Source organism: Eurosta solidaginis, chromosome 4 (genome assembly GCF_040869045.1).
Source record: "Eurosta solidaginis isolate ZX-2024a chromosome 4, ASM4086904v1, whole genome shotgun sequence".
NCBI lineage: Eukaryota > Metazoa > Arthropoda > Insecta > Diptera > Tephritidae > Eurosta > Eurosta solidaginis.
Window position 1 is genome coordinate 254,896,709 of NC_090322.1, and position 25,918 is coordinate 254,922,626.

Below are 25,918 nucleotides of genomic sequence, written 5' to 3' on the forward strand. Positions count from 1 at the left end.
TCAAACTATGGAGAGTTTGATTGTAAGTGAGATTGAAAGAGAAATCAGGAGTGGGAGAGGAAGAGTGAGATGCTAAGAGAGATAGAGGGAATGGAGAAAGGACAGAAATAGGGAGGAGAAATAAAGGATGATGTAGAAGTGGATGGGATAAAACAAGCCGATTTTAGAGCAGAATAAGCCTGTTTCATGTGAAAATATTTAGTGAAGATAAATGAGGTTCTTGAATCACGAGTAAGTTAGGTTATGTTGCATCGCATATGCCTTTGACCAATAGAAACTCATTTAAGAAGCATATACTAGGTCTATAATAATTAACTAATAGCGGCGTCAGCTGTAACTACTAACTTCTATAAACGCTGTGTTTCTGTGAAAAGCCCCCCGTGGGCTTAAGTAGCGCGAGAAGAAATATATGGACAGCTAAGGTTAAATTAAACTGATTAATTCACCACGTCACCCTCCATGCTTCTGCAGCAAAAAAGGTGTTCCAGTATGCTGAGTCCCGCAGCATGGCTTACCATGGAGGACGATGTTCTCACAAATTATCAGAGATAACTGAGCTTTTGTGAACCCAAACTACCCTACAAGATTTAGTCTCCACCCAGCGCTTCCTCAATTGACTAGTAGCCCATCTATATTAATGATACGAGCGCGAGTAAGGTCTCCCTCGGCAGCGCCAATTTTTAATTCAGGGCCTTCGAAACCCCGGTTTATTCCCGATTTCAGTGTGACCCCATTTAGTGTATAGCAACCCCCCACTCAGGACATAACCGATTATATCTTACATTTCTTAACCGTAAACGCAGTGTATGTTGTTATATTATTGATAAAGATATTCCCTGCCCTTCCTTTGCCAGATATATATCCGGTATGCTCCGGAACCTTCATCTTAAAGTATTAGCCGACCATCTCGGAGACCTGTTGATACGTCCACTTGTAAACTTCTAGGTCACACCTTCCATTCGTAAGGAACTTGGCGAGAGACCCCATTTCCTAACTGACAGCTTTCAATTAAATATGGAATATCGAGATATTTAACTCTCTCAGTCGATACCAGCAGTACTCCTCTAACCGAGAGTAGCCTGAAAGCAGGGATATGATATCATAACACAAAAAAGGTTGTTCTATTGTAGTAGGGTTGGCAAGCTAGTTCGCATACTCATTTAGACCAAAACAAAATTTTTCTCTGGCCGTTATTGACATATTATCTGGGTAGACCACCACTCACAGTCACTGGCTTTCAGGCACCCCAGCGGGTTAGGGGATCAGAATATACCCGCGGTAGGTATGCCTGTCGTAAGAGGCGACTAAAATACCAGATTCAAGGGGCTGTGTAGAGCAACCTTTCAGGTTGCCAGCGCAATATATAGCTTCTCCAAACCCAATTGTCAACCTCACCTATCCGCGGCGAATCCTGTTTCACTAACAGACGAGGCTCTGGCGACCCCAAGCTCCTCATGGAACTTGGAGGTAGGGAGGGAGGGAATGGCCTGAAGGTTTAATGTGGCCACATAAATCGTTCCCGAGATGGTCGGGCTAGCACCTTAATGGTGCTATGGTACCGGAGCGTACCGGATTTGTATCCGGCAAAGGACCATCACATCGATAACACTCCCCAAAGCCTTCGGGGAGCAACCTTATCGCTACAACAACAACAACAACAACTGGCTTTCAGGTGCCCAATAAGCTTTTTTTGAATCATCACTCAGAGTGGAGAGTACAAAAAACCCCGCTCCACTCCACTTCCCAGCGACAGTTCTGTCTCACAGAAGTTTGTGAGTAAATTGAACTTGATTCTCGTTAACTCCCTAAACAACCATTTGCTAGACGCAGGCGGCTCATAGGTAAATGCGAAAAAGTAGAGTTGGGCCACGAAATCCTGTATCTGCAGTTAAGAACATATTTTCCGGACTATCGTTCTAGCCTAAAAGGGAAAATGGGGTTAAGAGTTTGCAAAGATCGTTAAGGTCTCATTAACATTTTGAACAAGATCTTGATTATGTCATCCGCTTAAGTTCGAGCAGTGGTGTTACTCAAAATTTATTGCACTGCTCCCAACTCTGGTTATGTGCCAGTCTACGAAAGAACATATACGCAGTTTGGAAACAGATGAAACTAATTAAGTGCACGCTTTGTTCTTTCCATAAAAATATAAAGCTAATACATAACAAATTTCTATGGAAATTTTATTTTAAAAAGCTGTATAAATATTTCAAATTTTTTTATCATTAAGGGCATTGAAATTTTAATTAGGCACTTCTAACCAAATATATACTCAAGGTTAAATGGGTTGAGTGAAAAAATTGTTATTTTTTTTCGAATTCCTGGAATCTAGTAGGAAACTGTTTTGCTTATTTTTCATTCACACGACCAAATTATGTATAAATAGCGTCCACGAAATTGATCTTGATGTAGTTTATACTTAAAAACCGGTGGAAATAGTCTTAAACTGAAATGAACTCACGCAATTGTTTAGCGCTCTTATTTGTCGTTCTTGGCAGCATTTTGAGTTATCCGAATTCGGAATGTCAGATGGAAGGTGGCAGAGATTCGAGTATAGAGTTAAGTCCCTATTTAGTATCAATACGTGATAACGGACCAAATGATTGCGTTGGCTCATTAGTCACTTCGCAAAAGGTGATTACAGCTGCAACTTGTATGGATAGTCGGAAGAAAAAGTACTCTGTTGTAGCCGGCGTAACGAATTTATGTAATAAAAGACAAGGACAAGTTCGCAAAGTGAAGCATGTAGCCTTGCCACGTGAGTTTAGTTCCAATACATATCATTTGAATATTGCTGTGGTGACAGTGGATAAGGAGTTCGACCTGAACGACAGAGTACAAACAATACCACTTTGCAGTTGCTCATTTGACACGAGGAGAGAAATAAAAGTTTTTAGATGGGGTAAGAGATTTGTAGAGGAGTTTTCGCGTCCACTCCTATCTAATGTCTTGATTTCATTGGAATATATTGATTGTCAGAGGCTTTATAACCTGCCAAGAGAATCTTTCACACCATCAATGATTTGTGCTACCCATGCTACAGCTGAAAGGTGCTTTGTAAATCCTGGTACACCGGGCGTTATAAATGGAGAACTTTGTGCGGTGGTATCACATAATCCTTATTGTGATCGCCCCCATTTACCGACTGCTTTTACAAATGTAAATAATAATGAAGTTCTAAGCTTTTTAAATAAACATATTCGGCCTTAATTGCAGGGTGTTGTTATATATCGACTACTGAGTGGAAAATCCCCCTAACTCGGCTGAACGCACCATTTAAGAGCTTTTCACGCAGCTCACGTCAAAGCATATGGAATGTATTCTAAGATAGAGCTTTTTCGAAACGGCAGTTGAGGTATGGTGATATTCTAATCAGCAGTCAAAATGGCAATATTTTTTTTTGTGTGTTAATAAACGAAGCTTTTTATTATATTTGTATTTGTATTTATTTAATAATTAAACATTAGTAGAATAAGACTTAGTCGTTATCTTGAAATAAATGTTTATAATTACGATTTAAAAAAATATTTTTGATTGTATGCAATGAAAGTGTGACACATGCAAATGCCTTAGGTTGTGAGATGAAACTTTATTCTTAGCTTTAAAGTTCCCTCTTTAATGAATAGAAAATGAGATAAAAAGAAAATTGCTCAATAAGTACTTTATGACCCTGGCAAACTCCGTATAAAACAGCTGATGCAATCAACCTTATTAAAATTAATGTATTCTGTTATTGATGCCATAGCATAACGCCTTAATGACGCCTTAACCATACCGTAGCTAAGCAATTTGTTTTTGGTTAAAGTACATAGTTGAGCCTAGCCTACCAGTTCACCAATAAATAATTAATTGCTTTCAAAACTCAATAAATCGCTTCAAAATAGGGGCAAATATCGAAAGATGTTTGGAATATTTGCTACTTTTAAAATTTGTTTATGAAAAAGAAAAAACTTTGAAAAGCTGGAGCAGTATCGTTCCATACGATCACTGTAGCAGGTTTTATGTACCCGAGCGACTCGGGATTTTTACAGATCCAGGGCTGTCATTTCAGTGTAACCCCATTTAACATGAACCGAACGTGATTTTGATTCAAACAATCAATATAAATATGTGAAACTATGGAATTGGTAGCAAATTGTCTCTAATAAGTTGTCGTGTTGTGGTGACTAGTACACCATGTTATTTGTTCGATTTACCATTTTTGAGCTATTGTTATTCAAAAAAAGCTTTTCGATTCGATGTAGAACAAGATGATGTAATTCAAAGAATCCATACAAGTTTCAGAAATATATATCGGCAGTGAACGTCGGTGACCAAGAACTGCCAACCTCGTAATCCAGGGTGTTATGCGTACCGTGCCTATTGGAGATTTGAAGCCAGGGGAATTTTCGGCTGTATTTGAACGGAGTCTTCTCGGGAAGTAATGTCGGCCTTACCACAGCAAGGGGTGCTGTTTTGGCGGACGGTTTTTATCTCCATTTTTAACATTCGTACGCTGAGCCTGTTATGTAAAAAAGTCACAATATCTTTGTATATATACACGTTACTTAAAATATATGTAAGAGCGCACAAATGGGTATATAATGTTCGGTTTCGTCCAAACTTAAACTGCCTTACTTGTTTTCTATTAAAATCAAAACATACGATCTCATTTAAGAAAAAGTTTCTTCAGTTTTGGTAAAAACTTCGAAGTACCCATTTGGATCGAGTATACTCGCTACCTTTTACTGAGTATGAGTACTAGCATCGATACTTTGATCGGAGTATTTTATATCGGCCTAAAAACCCGCGCCGTTAGTCCTGCTTACTCCAAACTGGAAAAAGAAGCAGTAAATATGGGTTTGATGGTGAATGAGGACGAAGTACCTTCTGTCATTGAGCAAAGAGTCAGCGCATATGCGCCTTGGCAACAACGCTACTGTTGGCAGCCATAATTTCGAAATAGTAAAATATTTCGTTTATATGGGAACCAGCATCAACACTAGCAACAACATCAGCTCTGAAATCCAGCGAAGAATCACTCTTGCCAATAAATGCTACTTTGGACTAGGTAGGCAATTGAAAAGTAAAGTCGTCTCTCGGCAAACGAAAATCATACTCCACAAGTCACTTATCGTACCCGTCCTGCTATATGGTGAAGAAGCATGGACCATGACAACATCAGATGAGGCGGCTCTGGGAGTGTTCGATAGAAAAGTTCTTCGAAAGATTTATGGACCTCTACGCGTTGGCGATGGTGAGTACCGAAGAAGATTTAACGATGAGCTGTACGAGCTCCACGCAGACATCAACATAGTCCCGCGAATTAAAACGTAGCGGCTGCGCTGGCTAGGCCATGTTATGCGAAAGAAAGATGACACCGCTCCGACCAACACATTGTTTTTATCTGAACCCGCCTATGGAAGCAGAGGTAGAGGGCGGCCCCACTCCGTTGGAAGGACCAAGTGGACAACGATTTAAACTCCCTTGGCGCCTTGTTGGACGGCCTTGTTGGACGACCGTTTAAATGGTCAAGCGCCAATTAAGTATGTAAGTAAGTATTTTATATGAGTACCGTATCGGTACTTTTTCTAAAAGTCAAGGCATACTCATCCGGTCAGGCGATGTTGACCTAGCCATAATTGACATCTATATTCCTCCTACCGTCTGCTGTCCAAGTGGCTATCGCCTCGATATCAGCACGTTTCTCTGTGGCGAAAACCGCCCTATCCTTGGCGATTTCAATGCTCACCACGATATCTGCCATTACAGCTTGCCGGTCGGCATCAGAGGCAGGCAGCTAGCAGAGCAAATAGATAATACGACTTTCTGCATGATAAACGAAGAAATCATATCCAAGTTCCCGACTGAAGGCGCCAACTTAGCAAGAGAACGTGACCTGGCGAGAGATCTCGACCTTAGAGACCCCATATTAGGAGTCTCAACTCGGATATTATGCGTCTGGTAAATGAACACAAACGTACCAAATGAGAGGAGCATCTAAGGAACTGCAACCTCTCTGCGGGTATTGGTAAATTGTGGGCAACCAGCAAATCCCTTGCCAATCCAACTAAACACAACGATAAAGTATCTATAGGCTTCGGCGAGAAAACTTTAACTGATTCGGCGAAATGTGCGAGCGCCTTTTGTCGACAATTTATAATGCATTCTTCTGTAGACAAAGCCAGACGTCGTGCAAAGAGACGGGCACTAAACGCAAACACGATGTGCCACCCATTACCATCACCCCCACAGAGGTTGAAGCAGCCATCCACAAGGCCAAGCCATCCAAATCAATAGGCCCGGACGGAGAAGCTATGCCAATGCTTAAACACCTTGGCGATGAGGGAATAAACTGACTAACGCACGTTTTCAATCTGTCAATGAACAATGGAAAATGGCAAGGATAATTCCACTACTAAAGTCTGACAAACCAGCTAACGAAGGCTAGTCATATCGACCGATATCACTCCTTTCGCCAGTAGCGAAGACATTGGAAACCATTTTGCTCCCTCATTTCACGGTAAATCTTCGCCTAGCCACGCACCAACATGGCTTCCGCAAAATGCACGGCACCACCACCGCGCTCAATGCTATAAATACCCAGATTAATTACGGACTAAATCAGGAAAACCCCCATCATAGGACGGTGCTCGTGGCACTTGACCAGGAATGTAATGAAAGGTTTCTGAAATGGGAACCGGATTCATTTACCTCGGAGTTACTTATAAGTGTTTTACTAATTAACCTGCGAACTCACCTCGGTTTGATGCTGTGACTTGTAGACTGGTATCGCCTTGACAAAAAGTGGCAGCTTTGTTGATTGTCGATGAATCACCTGTTGCTGTTGTTGTTGTTCATAACTATTACCCAGCGATGATGTATCAGTTGAAGTTGATGTTTCCCAAGCAGGCGAATTATTTGGATCCAAGGCTAATTGAGCTAAACGCAATTCCGTTATCCATTCCTTTTTAACATTCGGATTTAATGTTTGGAATGTGTAGGTCTCTTCTTTACCTGATTTACTGCGCGCAATCAATTGTAAACAACATGAATCGACCCATGCCATTTCTTCATCTTTCCTTTGTATGGAGGCTTGTATGGTATTCAGTACATTACGTGTGGTATTTGTGTTAAGCTCTTTATAAGTACCCTTTAGGGTACTAACGAGATCGTGTATACGTGAGATAACTTCGTAGTCATACATGAGTGTACTCATTTCAGAGCAAAGATTGTCAGCGCCATTAGTTAGCTGAGCTGCAGGTGAGCTGTCAAGAGAATGCGTACCATGTGGATAGCTGGAGTTGACTGGTAAGGTGTTCGAGTAACTGTTGTTGCAAGAGCTGCTGTTCGATTTTAGACTTCCGCCGCGATTGAAACCTGGAGGGAGAGATTGTGGTATTGAGTGATTAGGTATTGGTGAGAAAAATTAAAAAGTAAAAGTGAGATCATCAAGGTCCAGATCTTCTTTGATGGAATAAGCATCTGGAATCCTATTTCATAAATTTCGAACGTTTAACCTAGGTCAGAAAGCAATTGACGAGAAAATAGGATCACGTAAAACAACTCTAAGCTCTAAGTGGCTGATCAAGGAATGTAAAATTCAGTAATCCGAGTGGACGTTCAATTCGTCATTCTTATATTATACTCAAAGCCCTTAAGATGGAGTCCAATGAATTTGCAATAAGATGGCCACAATCACCGCTGAGTTATCTCCTGAGGAAAATCGAGGAATATGAGTTGCTGTGAACCACTCGAGATGTTTGCGAGGTCTCAAGGCCCTTATGACATTTTTTGGAAAGTAACTAGCTTTCTTCTCAAGCTAAACAAATCTGCAGTGAGAGTTCGTCACAAACCAACAAGCTTCTTCTACAGAAGCTGCCATGATGAGGAGGAAGAAGAGCCGATTCATCACTTTCAATGCATATATCCATGACTGCAAGCAAGACGACTCATATTTATGGGCGCACGGTTTTTCGAGAGGGTGGCAGAGGTTGGGGAGATGAATCTTTCACCCCAACGAAGCGTTCGTTTCGTTGAGGACTACCAGGTAGTAACTTGGTTGGACGAATGTGACGCCACCCGGCCCTCACAATAGACAAAAATGTCACCGAGCGGAAGTGTGCGAAGTTCCTATGCACGGCCCTTTACATAACTTAACCTTAATTAACACAGTCAATATAACACTCTTGGTGAGGGCCCTTAATAGCACCTCCAGAACAGCAAAAGATAAGCGAAGCCTTTCAAACTTTCTTCTCCACATAAATTTTCTATGACAGCTGGCTGTCAAGAAAGGTTTTAATCCTGCGGTGCTCAGATATTTCCGATCTGATAAATGTTACCAGTTCGTCAGCGTAGGTCACCATTTGGCATCCGCTACCATCTAGGTATACCCCTACGAGTACACGTTCTATAGAAAAACCAAAAATTTCGTAGACCACGCCTTGTTGGTATCTGTTTCGTAGTAGCAACTAAGGTTTATGTTCTCACATTAGTGGAACTCAGAACCACCCAGTAAAACTGAAGCATCCGTTTAGCACTCAATGAGCGATAAAATAATACATTTTTCTTTTGATCTAACCTACCCAAAAATCGATTCCATTATTCCTTGTATAAGTAAATTTTTTGGGTAAAATTAAAGACTTTTCGCTGGGATTTGCGAGCTTAAACTAAAAATTCATGAACTTTGACACTTACCTGCCGTTAATATTCTCGAAAGTGTTGCAGAAGTACTATTATCCACAATCTCCACATCCGTGAGTGGATACATCCACTTGAAACTCAGCTTCTCTGTAGCGCCAAAGTCATGCGACTGCTTCGGTGCAACCGAAACACAAATGACTTTATCATTGAGCAACAATAAACGACGCTGTTTAGATTTCACAATTAAACCAGCTTGATTGAATTCCACATGCGTAACATTATCCTCACGTAACAAATAACGCGGTCGATTACCATCCGTTGATGAGAGTGAGCGTGCATTGAATGTGCCTGTGATGTGACCTAACATCTCTTTGAATCCCTGATATTGTTCTGCTTCACGTTTACGTTCATTTAACATTTCTGCCAACAATTCCAATTGTGTCAAAGCCAATTGTAGCGACATACGATCATGATGTCCTTGTGGTGTATACTTGAGTATATCTTGTAGAAAGAGTATAAATTGTGGAAAACGTTGTACTGGCTTAACCATTAAACCAAAAAACGACAGACGATCGTGTGCGCTAATTTGTTTGACTTTGAAAAAGTCAGCAAGCGCTGATTTACGTTTCTCTTCCATTTTGGCAAGTTCCATGGCCGCTGAGAAATTATTGATGAATCCCGAATAGATTTCGAGTATACGTGGTTTACTGAAAGCATTCACAAAACAATCACCCAAACGTTCATCACGATCCCAATTACGCACGCATTCGGCGAGTGAAATACGAAACAGTTTGTGCGATTGTAAAATATCGGGTAAACGATGAAAGAGTGTAGATATTTTGGCGGAACTCAATACAGGTGGGTTACTCTCTTCGAGTGGTTTTTTATAATCCTAAATGAAGAGAAGACAGAGTGGTAGGAAATTGTTTAATTAGTTAGCTTGTGAATTTGGAAAAAGATGATTGCAAATTCTTTCGTAGAGAGTTTTTATATGAAAAGATGTGGTTTGCGGGATTGAGAATAGACTGGTTCAAGAACATATACGATTATTTTTGATTATGGATTAAGTACAATATGAAGTTTTGAAAAACGCATGTATGTTTGAGTGCCAAACTTAAAATTTTGTTTTTTTTCTTTAATCTAATATAAAAACTCTCTACAAGCTTAGGACATTTTTGGAAAACTTCATTAATAAAAATTTTGAAATTTTTAGTACCTATTTTTTATTTAGTTATATTAATAACTTTGTTTTAAATAACCTAATTTTTAAAATTGTCTGTATTCACTATTCTATTTGTATAAATATTATTTGTTAGTAGCAATGGAGATGGTGATGTAACTTATTTCATGACGTAGGATTTGGATGGCATGTAAAGAAATAAGATTTGTATTATGAAATGAATGAGATAGTACTTAATTATGTTCAATCAAAAGTTTTATATATATGAATGAATGGTTGGATGCCAGTTTATCACCGGTGATCACAAAAAAAGTCGTTCTACACATACCAATGTATCCACCGGTAATAAGCGTGTAGAACCCTATAACAGGTCTATACACAAGAGAAACGGTTTTAAATTCCGCAGCATTAGTTAATATTTTTGATAAAAATTATTATTCTAAATCGATAAACATAACCTAACATATGTACACAAGGGTGGCAACTGTGAGTTGATTATTTGATGCGATCACCAGTAACACACTGTCAGCCAACGCGTTAAGTGTATTTAGTATGTGCAAAGTAGGTGGCTTGAAGGTAGTGGTGTGATCATTATACAATCATCGTCATTAAGTGGCTCTAAACCGCCTAAGCGATTTTAGGCGCTTCGTAACAAGTCTCGTCAGCTATCCCCATTTCGCAATAACTGACTATAATTGGGAGCACTAAGCGAGTTCAATTCTTCCTCCACCTACCTCTCCCAACTCAGTGGGTGTCTCCCTTTCTTTTGCTTCCAAGCTTCCAAATTGCTTCGATACCAACCGTCGGCATCACAGACAGGACAAACATCTTTCGGAGATCTTTTATCTCGAAAATTTTAAAAGCCCAGTCCTCTATCGACACCCTCTATGATTCCTAATTATACAACAGGACAGTTATGGTAAGTAGCTTGTAGAGCGTGATTTTTGTTCGTGTCGAGAGAACTTTACTCTTCAGTAGCCTGCTCAGTCCACAGCAGCTCTTGTTGACAAGAGTTATTCACCCTTTGGTTTTAAAGCAAACATTGTTTTCGCTGTTAATGCTGAATCCCAGCTGGACTATGTCCTTCACAGTCTCGAAGACCGCAAAACCCATAGAAGCTCTGCTGACTCATATTTTCGAAAGATACAGGTTCCAGTGTCGGCAAGTAGCTTTGGAAGAGCTTTACTTCTTAATTATTAATAGTAAACCATCCCCACTTCGCTGCGATTTAGTCTAATGTAAAAAGATTCCATAGTAATGTAAACCATTATTACATCTGCCTTCTCTTTTTCTTTGTAGCTCAACTCTTACGCTTACTTTCACTGTTTCCCACTTTTTATTATTTTATTTTCCCTTCATTTCCCTCGTCCTCTTCTTCATTATTTTTCTCTTCATTTTGGGATATCCCTTCCTCCTCACCTGTTTTATCTTCTTCCACTCCCTTTTTTCTCTCTTCCTCTACCTCTTTCATTACTCTCTCTTTCCTTTTACTTCACTCCACTGCCTCACTTTCTGCTCTTTCACTTCCACACTCACCTTTCTGTTTATTTCACGCCCTTCTTTTGGCAAATTTTACTGTCAAACGAAACAGTTTTTTGTAGCACCCACTTGTGTCAACTAAACTTCGGCTAGACTACCTAATTAAACAAGTTAAAAAATTGTAAAGTTCTACAATTTATAATCAGTGCTAAAACTGTAAGTGACTCCCAGAATATATTTAGAAAGTGGCTTCATATAGCTAAGCCTTTGCTGGAATACTTGGTATAATGGCTCACTATTTGCACTATCTGTTTTCAATGAGACGCGGCGCCAAGCGGGCGCCATTCTTGGATCAAACAGCCCTATTTTAACGTGTAACTATTAACCAAACCTATAACCGGACTGCGTACTGCGCTAGGAATCCGTCACGTAATAGCCACTTCCAATGAAAAAGGTAGCAAAGCCTGGTATGAAGGCAATTAAATGGAAGGTCGAGACCTTTGAAATTGGAGGTACCGATGTCCGGTGGTGTGTGTCATGAAGGCTGGCATCAAATCCATACGCGATGGACGGGCCAATACAGGATGATGAAAGATGCTGATGCCGTTCAGGCCTGCGAAAGAGCGTCTCGCCGCGACTGTTATCAAGGCGGGGTGGTTCAAAATAAAGTATGTAAATCAGAACACTCATACCCAAAGATGCAGCAAACAACGGGAATAGGGCCTCCTTTCATGACAAAGATATACAATCGCTGCCCTCTCTATGACATCAAAATTGCTTGGCGACAATAACACAAGGGAAAATGCAACCTACAAGTAATATAATTTCAGATTGGTTAAGTTTGTTCGAATAAGCCAAGACGCCTAATATGATCACCTAGAACCAAGTTCAAGCATAATAATAACCACCAAGCCCTCTTTGCTGTTCAGCTGTTTCCTGAGCAAAAAATAAGATCACATCGAAAACGAAAGCAGTATGCGTATGGGTACGATATAAGATCCAAATATCGACCCGGATCATAGAGTACGCAGTGACACATCGTATGTTTTCCGAGGAGTTGTTGGTCACTAAGCATAGCTGGAGATTACGGCAATTAGCTCTTGCACTTGCCCACTGAAAGTAGTCTTCGACTGAATAATATAACCGAGGAGATTGGACCTCTTTATTTGCGATGTATGTTATGGAGAATTCCTTCTTCACATTCTTGGATAGCAAGAGAAGCCCTTAATAAAGGACTGTAAGTCCTGTCGGGCTAGATAAGGATATTAAGAAGTGAATTTAGCAGAAAACTGGATCTTGCGGAGCACTATCACGCTCCTGATACATAAATTCGAACCAGTAAAAGTCTATATGATAACTAGCATTGCCAGCCAAAACATCGGAGGAACATTCTGCCAACAAGTGGATTGGGTACGTTATAGAAAAGTAAAGTCCTCTCTCGACGAAAAAAAAATCACGACCTATAAGTCTCTCTTCATACCTGTGAAATAAATATGGATAACCTTTGGAGTGTTTGAGAGAAAAGTTCTCCGGAAGATATTATTATGTATATTGGAACGACTTTCTGTCATTCCTTTTTAAGTTTTGGTGTGAACACAAACCAGTTCAGCGTAGTGCCATCTTCAGGCCTATTTTTCGAACTCTGATGACCTGTTAGAGCTTTTCGCTGACGTGAACATAATTCAACGAATAAAAGCGAACAGGCTGCAATAGGTCAATCTATGCGAAGGTAACAAGATGCTGCTGCTCAATACTATATTACGAGAAATAGTTGGGGGAAAACTTATCTATCTTGGTACTGCTAATAGTGTAGTAATGTGTAGCGCAATATATAGCTTCTCCAACCCAATTGTCAACCTCACCTTCGAGCGGCGAATCCCGTTTCACTAACAGACGAGGCTCTGGCGACACCAAGCTCCTCATGGAACTTGGGGGTGGGGAGGGAGTGATGGCCTGAAGGTTCAATGTGGCCATATAAATCGTTCCCGAGATGGTCGGGCCAGCACCTTAATGGTGCTGTGTTACCGGAGCGTATCGGATCTGTATCCGACAAAGGACCATCACATCGATAACACTCCCCAAAGTCTTCGGGGAGTAACCTAATCGCTACAACAACAACAACAGGTATGGCCAAATAATGATTATGGTAATGAACGTTAAATAAAATAATAAAATCTAAGGTGGTGATATTAGTCGAAAAAAGCAAACTTTTTATGTTCTAAATTCTACGTGCACCTAAAACAATATTAACAGTATTGTGCAAAACATATGCAAGCGTTTCAGCAGAATGCAAAAATATGAAATATATATTCTTTGGAAATACCAACCCTTGTTCTTATAAAACACAAGGCCTTCCGAAAGTTAAAACCGCCTGTCGTGGAATACCACCAACTTCAGGAGTACCATACTATACTTAATTAAAAACGCAAGACGGTACATTAATTTTGCACAATACTTACATAAACCATACTCTAATATATGAAGAAAATAGGTTCCGAACCTATATACATACATTGACTAGACGTTGCAAAGTGGCCACATAAGAATTTTCGCTATGGACAATTGCAGCTACAATATGACGTCGCTTCAGCTGTTGTTGTGATAGTCCAGGTGGCGCGGGTGGCAGCATTGGTGTGACGAGGCGGGTATGTGCAGTATTGGCTGTGCCGTTGACGCGACTACCTGGGGGCAGCATTAGATCCAAATCATAACGTGATGTCGTTAAAGGAGTCTCTTCGTCGTCGTTCTGAAACACAAGTTTCGATATTTGCATCATAAAACATTTTGGAATAAGACGCTACTCACCTCTGGCACTCCAGGCATTTTACTGGTGCTCAACTTTTGTGGTGATGCATGCGCTGATTCGCTACAGCCCGATAGTGCAGCCGAATCTGGTATATCAATGCTTGATGCCGCCGAATGTCGACCATCACGTCCACCTATATCATATTGATTCGTCGAACCGCGTCGTATCGAGAACCAACGTGACAAACGTCCACCTGGCGACTCACCAGGTGTGGTAAGTTCTTCGCGTGTACTCTGGTGTGCTGTGGGCATGGTTGTGCAAGCGCTAGCACGACGTGTTTGCGTGCTATGACCACTGCTATCACTTAGACCGTTGATGTTGGCTGCAGCAGCTGCCGAGTTGGTTGCACAATTTGTGGTTGTGTTGTTCGATGAACTCGTGCGCCATTTGTCAAAGGACAAATGCTGTTTGGCTTTGTTTAAAGTGGAACGCAATTGTGAATTGCGTTGATTTGTAGCGCTCAACGACGTCACGCTGTTAGGGTCACGTTCGTCCTCCGTTGTAGCTTCTTCCTCGTCGTCGGAAGCTGTGAGTGTACTATTGGCGATCGGTTCTTGGTCGACCGATGATTGCTCTGAGTACCAACTATCCTCGGATTGCGCAGAACGCGTTGAATCGTTGTGTTCTAAACGTTTTTTTGTTTCAGTTGAATTTGTTGTATTGTGAGTTTGGCTATTAATATTTGTTTTATCTGTTGTTGCAGTTGCTGCGCTTACACCAACGGCCGCTGAGCCGCCGTTGGTGCTAAAACTTCCGCCGGCAATTGTGTTGTTTGTTGCAACTAAGGCGGTTGTAGGGTTTTCCGCCTCGTTAATTGATTTAGCGACAACACTGCTCGGACTGCCACACCTTTTACTGTGTTGATAATGAGGTTGCTGTTGATATTGTTGCAGCGGTGCTGCAAGCGTGTTAGTATTCAAGAGCGTCTGTAGGCTGCTATTGTATGAGGTGCGTGAAGAATTTGATGTATGGTCCGGGCGGCGTAACGTTGAATTGGTGGCGCTGTGGTGCAATTGTGCCGTAGTAGTAGTCGTGTTTCGACCGTTACTGCTATCGCCGAGCGGTGATAGCTCACTACTATTTATATCAAGTGCTGGTAGAGAATCCTCCCAAGAGGTGGAGTTCAGCTTAGACTCATCTGTGGAGAGAAAAACGAAACGAAAGGTTACAAGAATTAGGATGTGTTGAAAATTTTGTTTTTAGCATCAACGATATGATATATTTCTTTTGATATCCATATTGTCACATTTAGTTTAATTAAAAAGAAATTCAAATGCTTGCAACTTTGCTAAATTAACTAAGAAGCGTGGGTAGCCACCTATTAAATTTTTTCATTTTATGGGATATACCAATATAAACAAGGAAAGATAAGACATACAATGTACGACGTGTTTAAAAAAATAGGTTAAGGGTGGTCCACCCCTTAATCCCCTTTTTTTACACAAAATTTTTTGTTTATATATTTTTATGAAGCAGCATTCAAAAATATATAAAGCCCGCTGGGACTGCGACTAGAACTGGTGTTATATATAAAATTCTTGTGTCACAGTGTTTGTGGTTAAACTCCTTCGAGAAATTTTGCAAGCATATTAAGCAAATTGTTTTTAAGACAAAATTTTTTGTTTTTATTTTTTATGTAAAAGGATTCAAAAATACAAACAAACAGAGACTGGGACTGGGAATAAGGGATGGAGAAGAATGAACAGAGCTAGAGAACAGAAAAACAGGGGAAGGGAAAAGAGATAGAGAGATGAGGATAGATAGAGCGGGGGAGGGAATAGGAAAGGGAGCTAGAGAGAAAAGAAGAAATGGAAAATACGGAGAGGAATTAAAGGATAAAGAAAATGACAGAGAGCGGGAGGGAGAGAAAGAGGTAAAGGTATACGACCAATCTCTTCGAAATTTTTAGAAAAAAAATATGTACAATATACGAAAACATATGGTGAAGTATGAAGCTTCAATCTGATAAATCGAGGAAGATATGACAAAAAATCGTCTTTTCTGAAAAAATCGGTTGTATGGGGGATATATGCTATAGTGGGCCGATCCATGATAAAACAATATAAAGGTAAGACCATGATACAAAAAAGAAGGTAGTTCCACTCAAAATTTGTTGACGTATTTGGGGATTTTTGAAGTTTCATAATGTTCGTTGTTTTGCCAGAAGCGTTGCCATACCGTTAAATTGTGGTTTTTCGGGTTGGAAATTTCCTTTAGGATGAAAACGCATGGTTATCTGAGACAATAATAATATGCTCTAGCATGATTTATGTTTATTTAAACATGCAATTTTATTGAAAAATAGTCGATAATGACTTATACATTGGTTAATGGCTCATATCTTTATGGCAGCTTGACACCTAAAAAAAATAAATAAATGTAAGGCGCGATAACCTCCGAAGAGATGTAAGGCCGAGCTTCTCTTCCAATTTGCGTCGTGCTCCTCTTGATTTTCCCTACAAATTGGCCGGACGGGACCTACATGTTTTATGCCGACTCCGAACGGCATCTGCAAGGCAGATGACTTTCCACTGAGAGCTTTTCATGACAGAAATACACCCGGAGCGCTTGCCAAACACTGCCGAGGGGCGACCCCGCTTAGAAAAATTTTCTTCTAATTGAAAAAGCTTGACACCTAGACAGAAAAAGAAATACACGAAAAATCCTGTTGTTCTAGCATGGCCCTATTATCATGCCCCTACAGTGGATATTTCTCAAACCATGTTGAGAAAAAGTGTACCTCCAAAGTCTGCACATCTATGTCAATGCTAAAATGGCACAGAATGGGCATAGGCGGGGCTGCCACAAGGTGACCCCTGGTACAAAGGGCAAAAATACTCTCATAACTAGTGGCTAACCTGCAGAGCTACAGCGTAATGTTCTCCCTAAGAAGTGGTTTAAAAATTCCCACCTAAAGCGCAACGTTTGAATTATACAATAAATAGAAAAATAAAAAATGCGGACTTGTAGCCCATTTATCAAGAAATTGCGGTGTCGGTTTATAAGGATCTCCTTTGAGCAAGCAATTGTCAAACGTGTATGTTTTGTCAAAATGTTCTGAGCAAACGTACGGACATGTTATATTGCTTGCTTTGCATACTTCGACCCATGTTCCTTCCACCAAAACAATTTTCGGGAGCTGAAAAAACTTATTAAAAACCTTCTTTTCTAGGCTGATATTTCGTATTAAAATATTTCCAAGGCATGGGGCTCGTTTTTTCTTTTTTATTTAAAATAACTATGAAAGTAATTTAGTCGTATTCCTTAATATGAAATCCATCAAAATTAGAAAAATTCGTAACACTTTTCAATCTGGTAGCTTTTTTTTGGTGAAATTGTCATTGTCCCCGCACACGTCAAGTGGCTAACGTCACACTAAATGGAACTAGCTCCATTTTTTGTACCATGGGTAAAACCATCCTCTCTTCTCGGCGGCCATAATGATTTCTTGATTAAAAAAAAACATTTAAATCCCTCTCTTAAACTTTGTGTAAATGCCAAACAAAAGGAAACACAACCAAAAAATGTGTTGGTTTGTCATTTTTCACTTTTTTTAAACGCCAAATAAATTAACATGTATATTAATGGAAAATTGCAAGGAATTCTTTTAAATACGATTTTTGTGTTTCGCGATAACTGACACTCACATTTGGATCAAGAAGAAGACCAAGTCTTCCTCCGCCTGCTAACCACAACTCAGAGATAATCTCCCATAACTTGCCCACGTCAGCAAATACCCCGAAGTTCCTTGCAGCTTACCTGACCATCATCGTCCAGTTGAAGTATGTTAGTTTGTGGAGGCTCAGATCCACAGATGTACGGCCAGATCCCCTCGCCATCGTATAGAAGTAGTGTGCTGGCCCATCCCTCAAAAATGGGATCGATTTTCCGTCCGCATTGCCTTAGCAGATCAGGTTTTGGGTGGACATAAAACATGTATTTACGCCCGCCAATTTGTAGATAAACGAATACTCCAAATTGGAAAGAAAGCTTGGTCTTGATATCTTCGGAGATATACATTTCAAAAGAATTTGTTGAAGAAAATCTATCAGAAGAGGATCGTCACTTCGTTTTGTAGCGTCGTCGCGTCATGTTCGTTTTTCCCCATAACTCAACCGCGTGCTATAAAAGGAAGCTATTTATGTGGTTGAGAATAAAATGGCGGATAGTGCGGGAATCGAAATTAAAAAAAATTAAATTAAAAACATTTAAAAAACTAAAAAATTTATCGTACTGGGAGTAAACCATGAAATCAGAATATATCTAAATATATAATAACCTCAATTACGTAGAAACCTACGCACATGGTTCTGGCCTTAGTGTATTACCTGTGTGTTGGTGGAGTAATTTGAAAAAAGATGTTGGCAAGCCATATATTGAAATAATATATGTACATACGATTTATTGAATATTGCTGGAATATAACGTGGTATTTGAGAATCTCAGAATCCCTACCATTGAAATCAAATTTCAAAAAAAAAAAAAAAAAAAAAAGAAGAGGATCGTCGCATGATGCGGAAAATTTGAATATAACGTGTGACGACTGAAATTTCTTATCGGCATAAAATTGCAAAATTTTTATGTAACAAAAAATATCTTAAATTTTTTTGTTTTATTATTTATCATTGAATCATGGTTTTGTTATAAATAAAAAAAATAAACAAAAATAAAAATGTGAGATCAGTGAGAATTTAAAAATTTTTTAAACGTCATTTGTCTCACCGGTTTTATCCCGTAATATTTTTATCATGGTCCGATCCGGCTGGTTCCAACGAATGTTTAATCGGACACCTAAATATACCCGCTCAACAAATTTTATCAAGATGCATACATATCTCTAAAATTGAGGGACTAGTTTGCATACAAACAGACAGACGGACATGGCCAAATCAACTCAGCTCTTTATCCTGATTATTTTGGTATACTTATTGGTGGGTCTATCTCTTTCCCTTTAAGGACTTACAATTTTGATATTCGTGACAAAATTAATATTTCATTTCAATTTCATGAAAGGCATAAAAAAAGTATCTCAACAAGAAAGTTGAATACTTTTCGTTGTTTTAGCTAATCAAAAACACATTACAAAAACTAAATAGCACCAACATTTAACAACAAATGTATGCCACACGTTTCGGTTATCTCTCTTAGTAATTAACAACAACACCATTAAGGTCCATTAAATTAACGGGAAAGTGATTGTTGTCCAAACCCATTCAAGCGTAAGCCAAAGAAATCCCAATCAAAATCAAATAAATACAATTGTACAAACATATGTTTTGATTTTATTTTATATATAACCGTACATATACCAGATTGTTATTTATTTACAAACACATTGTTGTTGGTTACTTTTTTGTGTTTGTTTACGTTGTCATTAAAACCAAGAAATGCTCGAAAATCTTCTTGATAAGGAGCAACGCCCACACACACACGGAACGACCCGTACAGCCCACTCACAAGCAGGCGTATCATTGATAGTTAAATTAATTTTTTTATTGCAAATTTATCTTTCAACACACAAAATGAAATACAAAAAGAAAAAACTTTTGTACGTTGGTTGTTAGTAATGAATAGCAGCAAACCTCTTGGGGTATTTAAATTTCAGTGACCTGTAAATATCGACAGGCAACAGCTGGAGCCATTTAACTTGATTAGCTCTAAAGACCAATGAACGAGCAGTGAATATTATTTCGTACGGTGTTTTAATTTTCCTTTAAGGCTTGATTCTATAACATTTGTGCAAATTGAAATGCTCATTTCGAAATAGTAAAACAAAAGTATGCAAATTTTTAATAGCTAACAGTAGTACGAAATAAATGTTAACAACATATTTGTCCGGTTCTTTTGTGGCTTTAGGTGGATGTTTCTTGATTTGTTTACATCTTAAGCAATTATTTCATAAAATGAACAGTTCAAAGCGAAAAATGTTGAGCTTCATTTTTAGCATTTCTTAAAGTTTTATTTAAAAAAGTGTATTCCACGATACGCCTGGGAGACGAAGGAACTTCAAAGAAGTGGGGGATCGATATGGCGCGATTTTTTATTCCAAAATTTCCATTGCGGCGCTTTTTCCTATATATGACCGAGCTATAAAAAGGTGGCTTATGGCTAAAAAAAAAAAAAACAGCTTTTAACAGCTGTTTCTCGCAATTTCTTTTTGAGTCATAAGCCACCTTTTCTAGGCCGGGTCACATATTCTAGTTTTATTTCAATGGGAAATCGAATAAAAAACTATTGCAACTTTTGTTAAGATGTATTTTCGAGCATTAGTAGTATTCTACGGTACAAAGACCTTCTGTGGATTCACAAACTTACAAACGAGAAAAAGCATAAGCAGCTTAGAAGCATACAAGTTCTGACGGCACTGAATTAAATGCCCAGGGCAAAGGTAGGCCAAATTGATTATACTCTCAGCAACGAGAGTATCAGCCAATTTCGATTTAGTCTAAGCAGTGAGGACCTACCAACTCGCCCTGAGTACTCAGCGGGACAATGAAGTGTAAGATATCACCTTAGTCAATTAAATCTATACTGTTAAGGATATTAGCAAAACTAAGGGGTACTGCCATCTCTAAGCCGATGCTAAGCAGCGCCTTGTATGCACATCCATAAATCAATCATTATGTCTACACATATATACGTACACGCAGCGGAGAACAACGCACACACACATGCAGATATCTTATCTGAGATATGCAATTATAATTGTGGAAGTGTCGCTCACAAACACACGCGCATATTAGAGCTATACACGTACATCTGTAGTTATAATTATAGCAGATAACTAACTAGTAGTAGATTCTAGTACAGAAGCGCCTAGAAGATGCAACGAGGAAATCAAAGAGTATAAAATGCCGCAACAGTAGAGGCGCTAGATTCAGTTTCGATTAAGCACGCTATCTGTCAAGCAATAGAAGTGTTATTTTGAAAGTACTGAATAAATGCCATTTTTCATTATTAAATATTGGAGTTCTTTATTAACAGTTTAGTGATTCGAACTTAGCAGAAGGTTGCAAATAAGAGGATTTGCAGTAAAATCGTTACAGTACGATACTTAAATATGTCGCTTTGGCAAGCTGGATAATGAAACGCCGTTTCACAACCTCTGCATATGCACCGCACTGGCAAGGCACACAATCTCCCATCTAGGTGACGTGACTCTTAATCCATTCGTGATATGTGGTAAAAAGCTTGGAAATGCACTTAAATGCATTAAAGCGTCTACATACAGTAATAGGCAGAAAGGTCGAGCACAACAGATCAAAATAAAGGTCGCAGTGCATCGAGGCCTAGAATAATAGTAATAACAATGTCAACTTTACACATCAATTCATCTTGCGAGCCCTACTTCGGAAAGCGCAAGTTTTGTCCGATGAGAAAGTACTTACTCTTACGCTGCCTACACAGTCCAAAGTAGCCCTTGTTGGCAATAATGGTTCGCCGTTTGATTTCTAGGTTGATATAGGTTTCGCTGTTATTGCTGGTTGGCAGGAAGACGTAGTCTGTCACAGTTTAGAGGTTTCAGCAGTCAACCGTGATGTGGCTACCAAGGCATGACAGCAAGTACTTTGTCTTGTCATCGCTCAACACAGGGCTCAATAGATTTATCAGGTCTAATAAAGTTCTATCAGATTGCTATGCTTTATAGTAAAGTTGTCAGATGTTGCCACATTTGAGGAACCACGTGATTGTGTGACTGTGACTCTTAAAAACAGCGATTTATATCCATTACTATATCCCAGCTTAAAAAAATTACAATCAAAGACCCTTCGAAACACCAAAATATTTAGCAGCGACAACAGGAATCAATGCTTGGTACGGCTGCGCCATCTACTTCTGCTAAGTCATAGCTTAGATAACAGTTTCATAAGTTCATTTTAAGCAAATAATTATTCCTCTGCGATTATATCAAAGTGTGATTGCTAACGAGGCACAGATGTTGTGACAGTTTGTTAGTGCGATTTCTTGAAAGTTGTCGCTGTGGTTTACTGTGATGACGATAACAAATTTTTTCGTCATTGAATTCTTTTTTATTTTCGTAAAAATACATTCTATAAATTTTGTAACTCGAAGATTCATATTTTCTTCTGTATAAAAAATCAAATGTTTTACACCTAGTATGAAACAAAATCTAATGGCGTTTTCTTTTCTAAAAATAGAGTCGCCCTGATGGTTCTTCTCAGCTTTCCCGTCAGTTTGTGTGTTCCTTTCACAAAATATTTTCCACTGAGTAACAAAAAGGGTTTCATTACCTACAAAAAGAGCCATTTTGCATAGCATCAGCAGCTTTGTTCAAATGTTAGAATTTAGGAGTGTAACATGAGGTAAAATTTTTTTCAGAAACGAAAACGCCGTAAAACACCTTCTGAAAATATCCATGCGAATTTTGAGAGAGTTATGACTTTTACTTTATGAGAGTGAACTCGATTGGGCTCTAAACAAAAAGATCGAAATTTTTGTAAAATTAAAATTTTCTCGAATTTTCGAATTTTTTAAAAATCTTTTTTGAAATTGGTTTGCATAGCTGAAGTTACCAAATTGGTAGAAGTTTTTTCTTTCGAAAATATTAAAAGAGAAGAATTTTACTGACTAAATTTAATAAAACTTGACACTGCTACTATTTTCTGTTCGTTGCTCAATTTTTTTTGAATGAAATATATTAGCCGTGTTTTTTTTACATGTATATACATCTACATTGGCTGGTAAAAAAACGCTTATCATCACTTAGATAATGTTTAGGAGACCCATCTAGCAGTGGTTAAATAACTAGCTACAGAACAGGTTGTACAGAATAGCGGAGACACACCTCTGTATATAACCTATAGCTGAATCGGTTGCGGTGAATAGTGGACACACACCATTTGTAGAGGTAAAACACAGAGGTAGTGTAGAGGTGAAACATAGACACATATTTCAGTTGCATCTGAGTATAATGCGTATTGACAATGAGGAGTACTAAATTTTCTGCGGAGCAATTTCAGAAGTGTAGATAAAGTTACGCACTTGGCAGTCCATATAAAGTTTAAGTGCTTTTTTTTTATTTTATACAGATGTGAAAGAAAAACACAGCTATTATATAAATGAGAAACTCGTCCCTTAGTAAAGGAAAGCCAATAGTAATTATCTCAAATTTGTACAGCCATTTGACACCTGATGATTTGGGATCATTAATTTTTGCTTTACTCATATGGAACCATGCTTTCATTATAATTGAACACTTCCTTTTTAGTTTTATCGACAAAACCTCTATTAAGCCTATTTTTAAACGGGTATCAATACGCGCTAGGCCTTTCAAAAAATATTTTGATTTTAATTTTAAAGACATACTTATTTGTCTAAATAAATTGAAATCGAAACCGTAATAACAAGTTTCATCGACTTTGTAATTTAATTTGTGACTGCAGATGTGTTGATTTGTCACAAAAGTGATACCAGTGACGCGTTGATATATCGTTACATTAATATTTGTATTAGATGGATGTGCGTACATTATGGTGGGTCGTAGGCTTATTTGTATATATATGAAATAGGTAATTGCTTACAGTATTGTTAAACTGTTTTGCAACAGTGACTGAAACATCACAGTAGATATCAATGCGTAAGTGACTGTGATATGCCATGTAGTCACTGATGACATCTGCGCCTCGTTCGAAATAGTAATAGTAAGCTACAACAATAGAAACCAAAGAGGCTGTGATTTGTGCTGCGCATAAGTGACACTAGATATCGCTGTAAACTGTTACACAAGCAGCTAGGCAAGTGTTCTTCTTTGGTAAATGTGAATCGATGAATCCACTATTTGTGCTGCTATCGTCTGCTAGATGCTACACTTATCTGCGGGAGAGGAAATTTACAAAAGCACTTTTGCTGCAGTTTAATGTGACAACTAGCAGAAGAAATCAGCGCAATTCGCAGGTTCATATCATCGTAGCATATTGCTTTGCTGTGAGATGAGCTGTGATTGGATGATTGCTTGCGAATTGTGATTTAGATCAAAGAGCTTTTATATCATTGTTCAGCGACAGTCACAGCTGAAAATCGCTGCGACTGACAATAAAAATCACCGAGCAACCAAAAAATCCAATCCACCATAATATGTGATCCGGCATATGAAAAGGTGGCTTATGACTCAAAAAAGAAATTGCGAGAAACAGCTGTTAAAATAAACAATGCATTTCTTCAGTTTCTTAGTAGTTTTTCTTTTGCATTATGAACAGTCATGCCCAAAAGGCAACCAAAAAAGTCAAAAGAGCATAAATGAGATAAGTTCGTTTTTGTATATGTGACTCGGCCTATGAAAAGGTGGCTTATGAATCAAAAAAAAAAAAAAAAAAAAAGCAGCTGTTAACAGCTGTTTCTCGCAATTTCCTTTTTGAGTCTAAGCCACCTTTTCATAGGCCGGGTCACATATAAAGAGCGATGTTTCTGACCGAAAAAAATTGTGTGAGTGCTCAGATTTACAAGCAAAGCTGAACGAGTAGGACGTGTGTCGCTTGCGAATAATGTCTCTCGAAGAAGGATTTAGCGAGATTTTTCAAACATATTTCTGTGAAAACGAAGAGAATGATGATGATTCTTTCGATGATGTTGGTATCAGTTACAAGGACGAACTACAAGCATTGTTTCAAGCTGAAGGTCAAATGGAAGTGGATGAAAATATCATCACCAGAACACTTCTAAGCAAGTTAGGATTTTCTAGTTTTCACCACGTGTAAGAGCGTCTCAAAAACTATCGAAACCAGGAAAAAAGTGGAAACAATTTTTTTTTTTTGAGTCATAAGCCACCTTTTCATAAGCCGGGTTACATATGCATAAGTTTATTCCAAAGAATGTGGGTAGCAGATACATACAGTGAGTCGTATGACGGACGACACGTTATATACCCACCGAACTGGCAACTTAAGTGCCAATAAAGCCAAGTGGTGACAACACGCATCTGACGATGCGTAATATATATACACAGGAACAAATCGATTAATCATGTCAACTAAAGACTAAACGCAAGAAGAGCTAAGACTTTTTTCCAAACCAATGCTCCGAGACGTGTCACAGTATGGTGTGTATGTAATTGTGCGTACGATTTGTAGCTTGTGCCAAAGACTAAACCGGTGTGAGATATGAATCTGCACAAAGCGCACAGATATCAACGCCTAATGAGATACAAAAACAAGTTCACTGATGCCGGTCTCAGAAGACAAATAAACAAACAAATATGTGAAAAGAAAAGACATCCAAATTAAAATGCATCTACGACTAGATGAAAAAAAAACACATATATATGATAGTTTTGCGTGTAATTTTTAATACATTTAATAGCTACTAGAAAATTATTGAATGAATGGCAACTTCAATTTTAATAAATAAATCCGACAAGTAGAGGGAATGTGCGAGACAACACGACACAGGTGTCTAAGAGGAAGACGTTGCAAGTAATTTGTGTTGCAAGTGGCGCATTTCACACCCATGTTTACACAGCGGATGCTACCAAAATGTAAAAGAAAAATAATGCAAAATAAAACTCGAATATCAAGTTGCATTTAACGTTTTGTTTAAACTATGTCAATACATATGTATGTCTAGCTGTAGCACATAATTGCCTACTAATGTAAAACTTGTTACTATTTATTAGAAGCTCGTATTTGCACGCTTTCAAGTTGTCACCAATAGTGTAGGATGTGGTTAAACTTTTTTTGTAATAAAAATGATATCTGCCTTCAAAAAAAGCATGCAACAAAATTAGAATTAAAGGAAGCTTTCCATTTTCAGGTAAAAAATCGGTTCCCGCGAGGACAGTATTAACCCGTTATACGCAAACATAGTAGAGATGTAAA

The 25,918-nt window shown here is 38.7% G+C and overlaps 1 protein-coding gene across 15 annotated transcripts in view; it reads right to left on the bottom strand.

Moving 5' to 3' along the window:
- LOC137251357 (uncharacterized) overlaps nt 1-25,918 on the bottom strand; it is a 447,872-nt gene that overhangs the window by 6,999 nt on the left and 414,955 nt on the right. For 12 of the 15 annotated variants that reach the window (XR_010953231.1, XR_010953230.1, XR_010953221.1 and 9 more), the window contains exon 3: nt 15,088-15,225. Coding sequence is in view for 1 of the 15 variants with exons in the window: in XM_067785787.1 (XP_067641888.1) it covers nt 6,740-7,359; nt 8,677-9,514; nt 13,794-14,027; nt 14,087-15,225 (2,831 nt within the window). In the remaining 14 variants the exon portion in view is untranslated. Of the gene's footprint in view, nt 1-6,739; nt 7,360-8,676; nt 9,515-13,793; nt 14,028-14,086; nt 15,226-25,918 lie in introns of those variants that run through there. The other 3 variants (XM_067785787.1, XR_010953224.1, XR_010953228.1) reach the window with 3 other exon arrangements.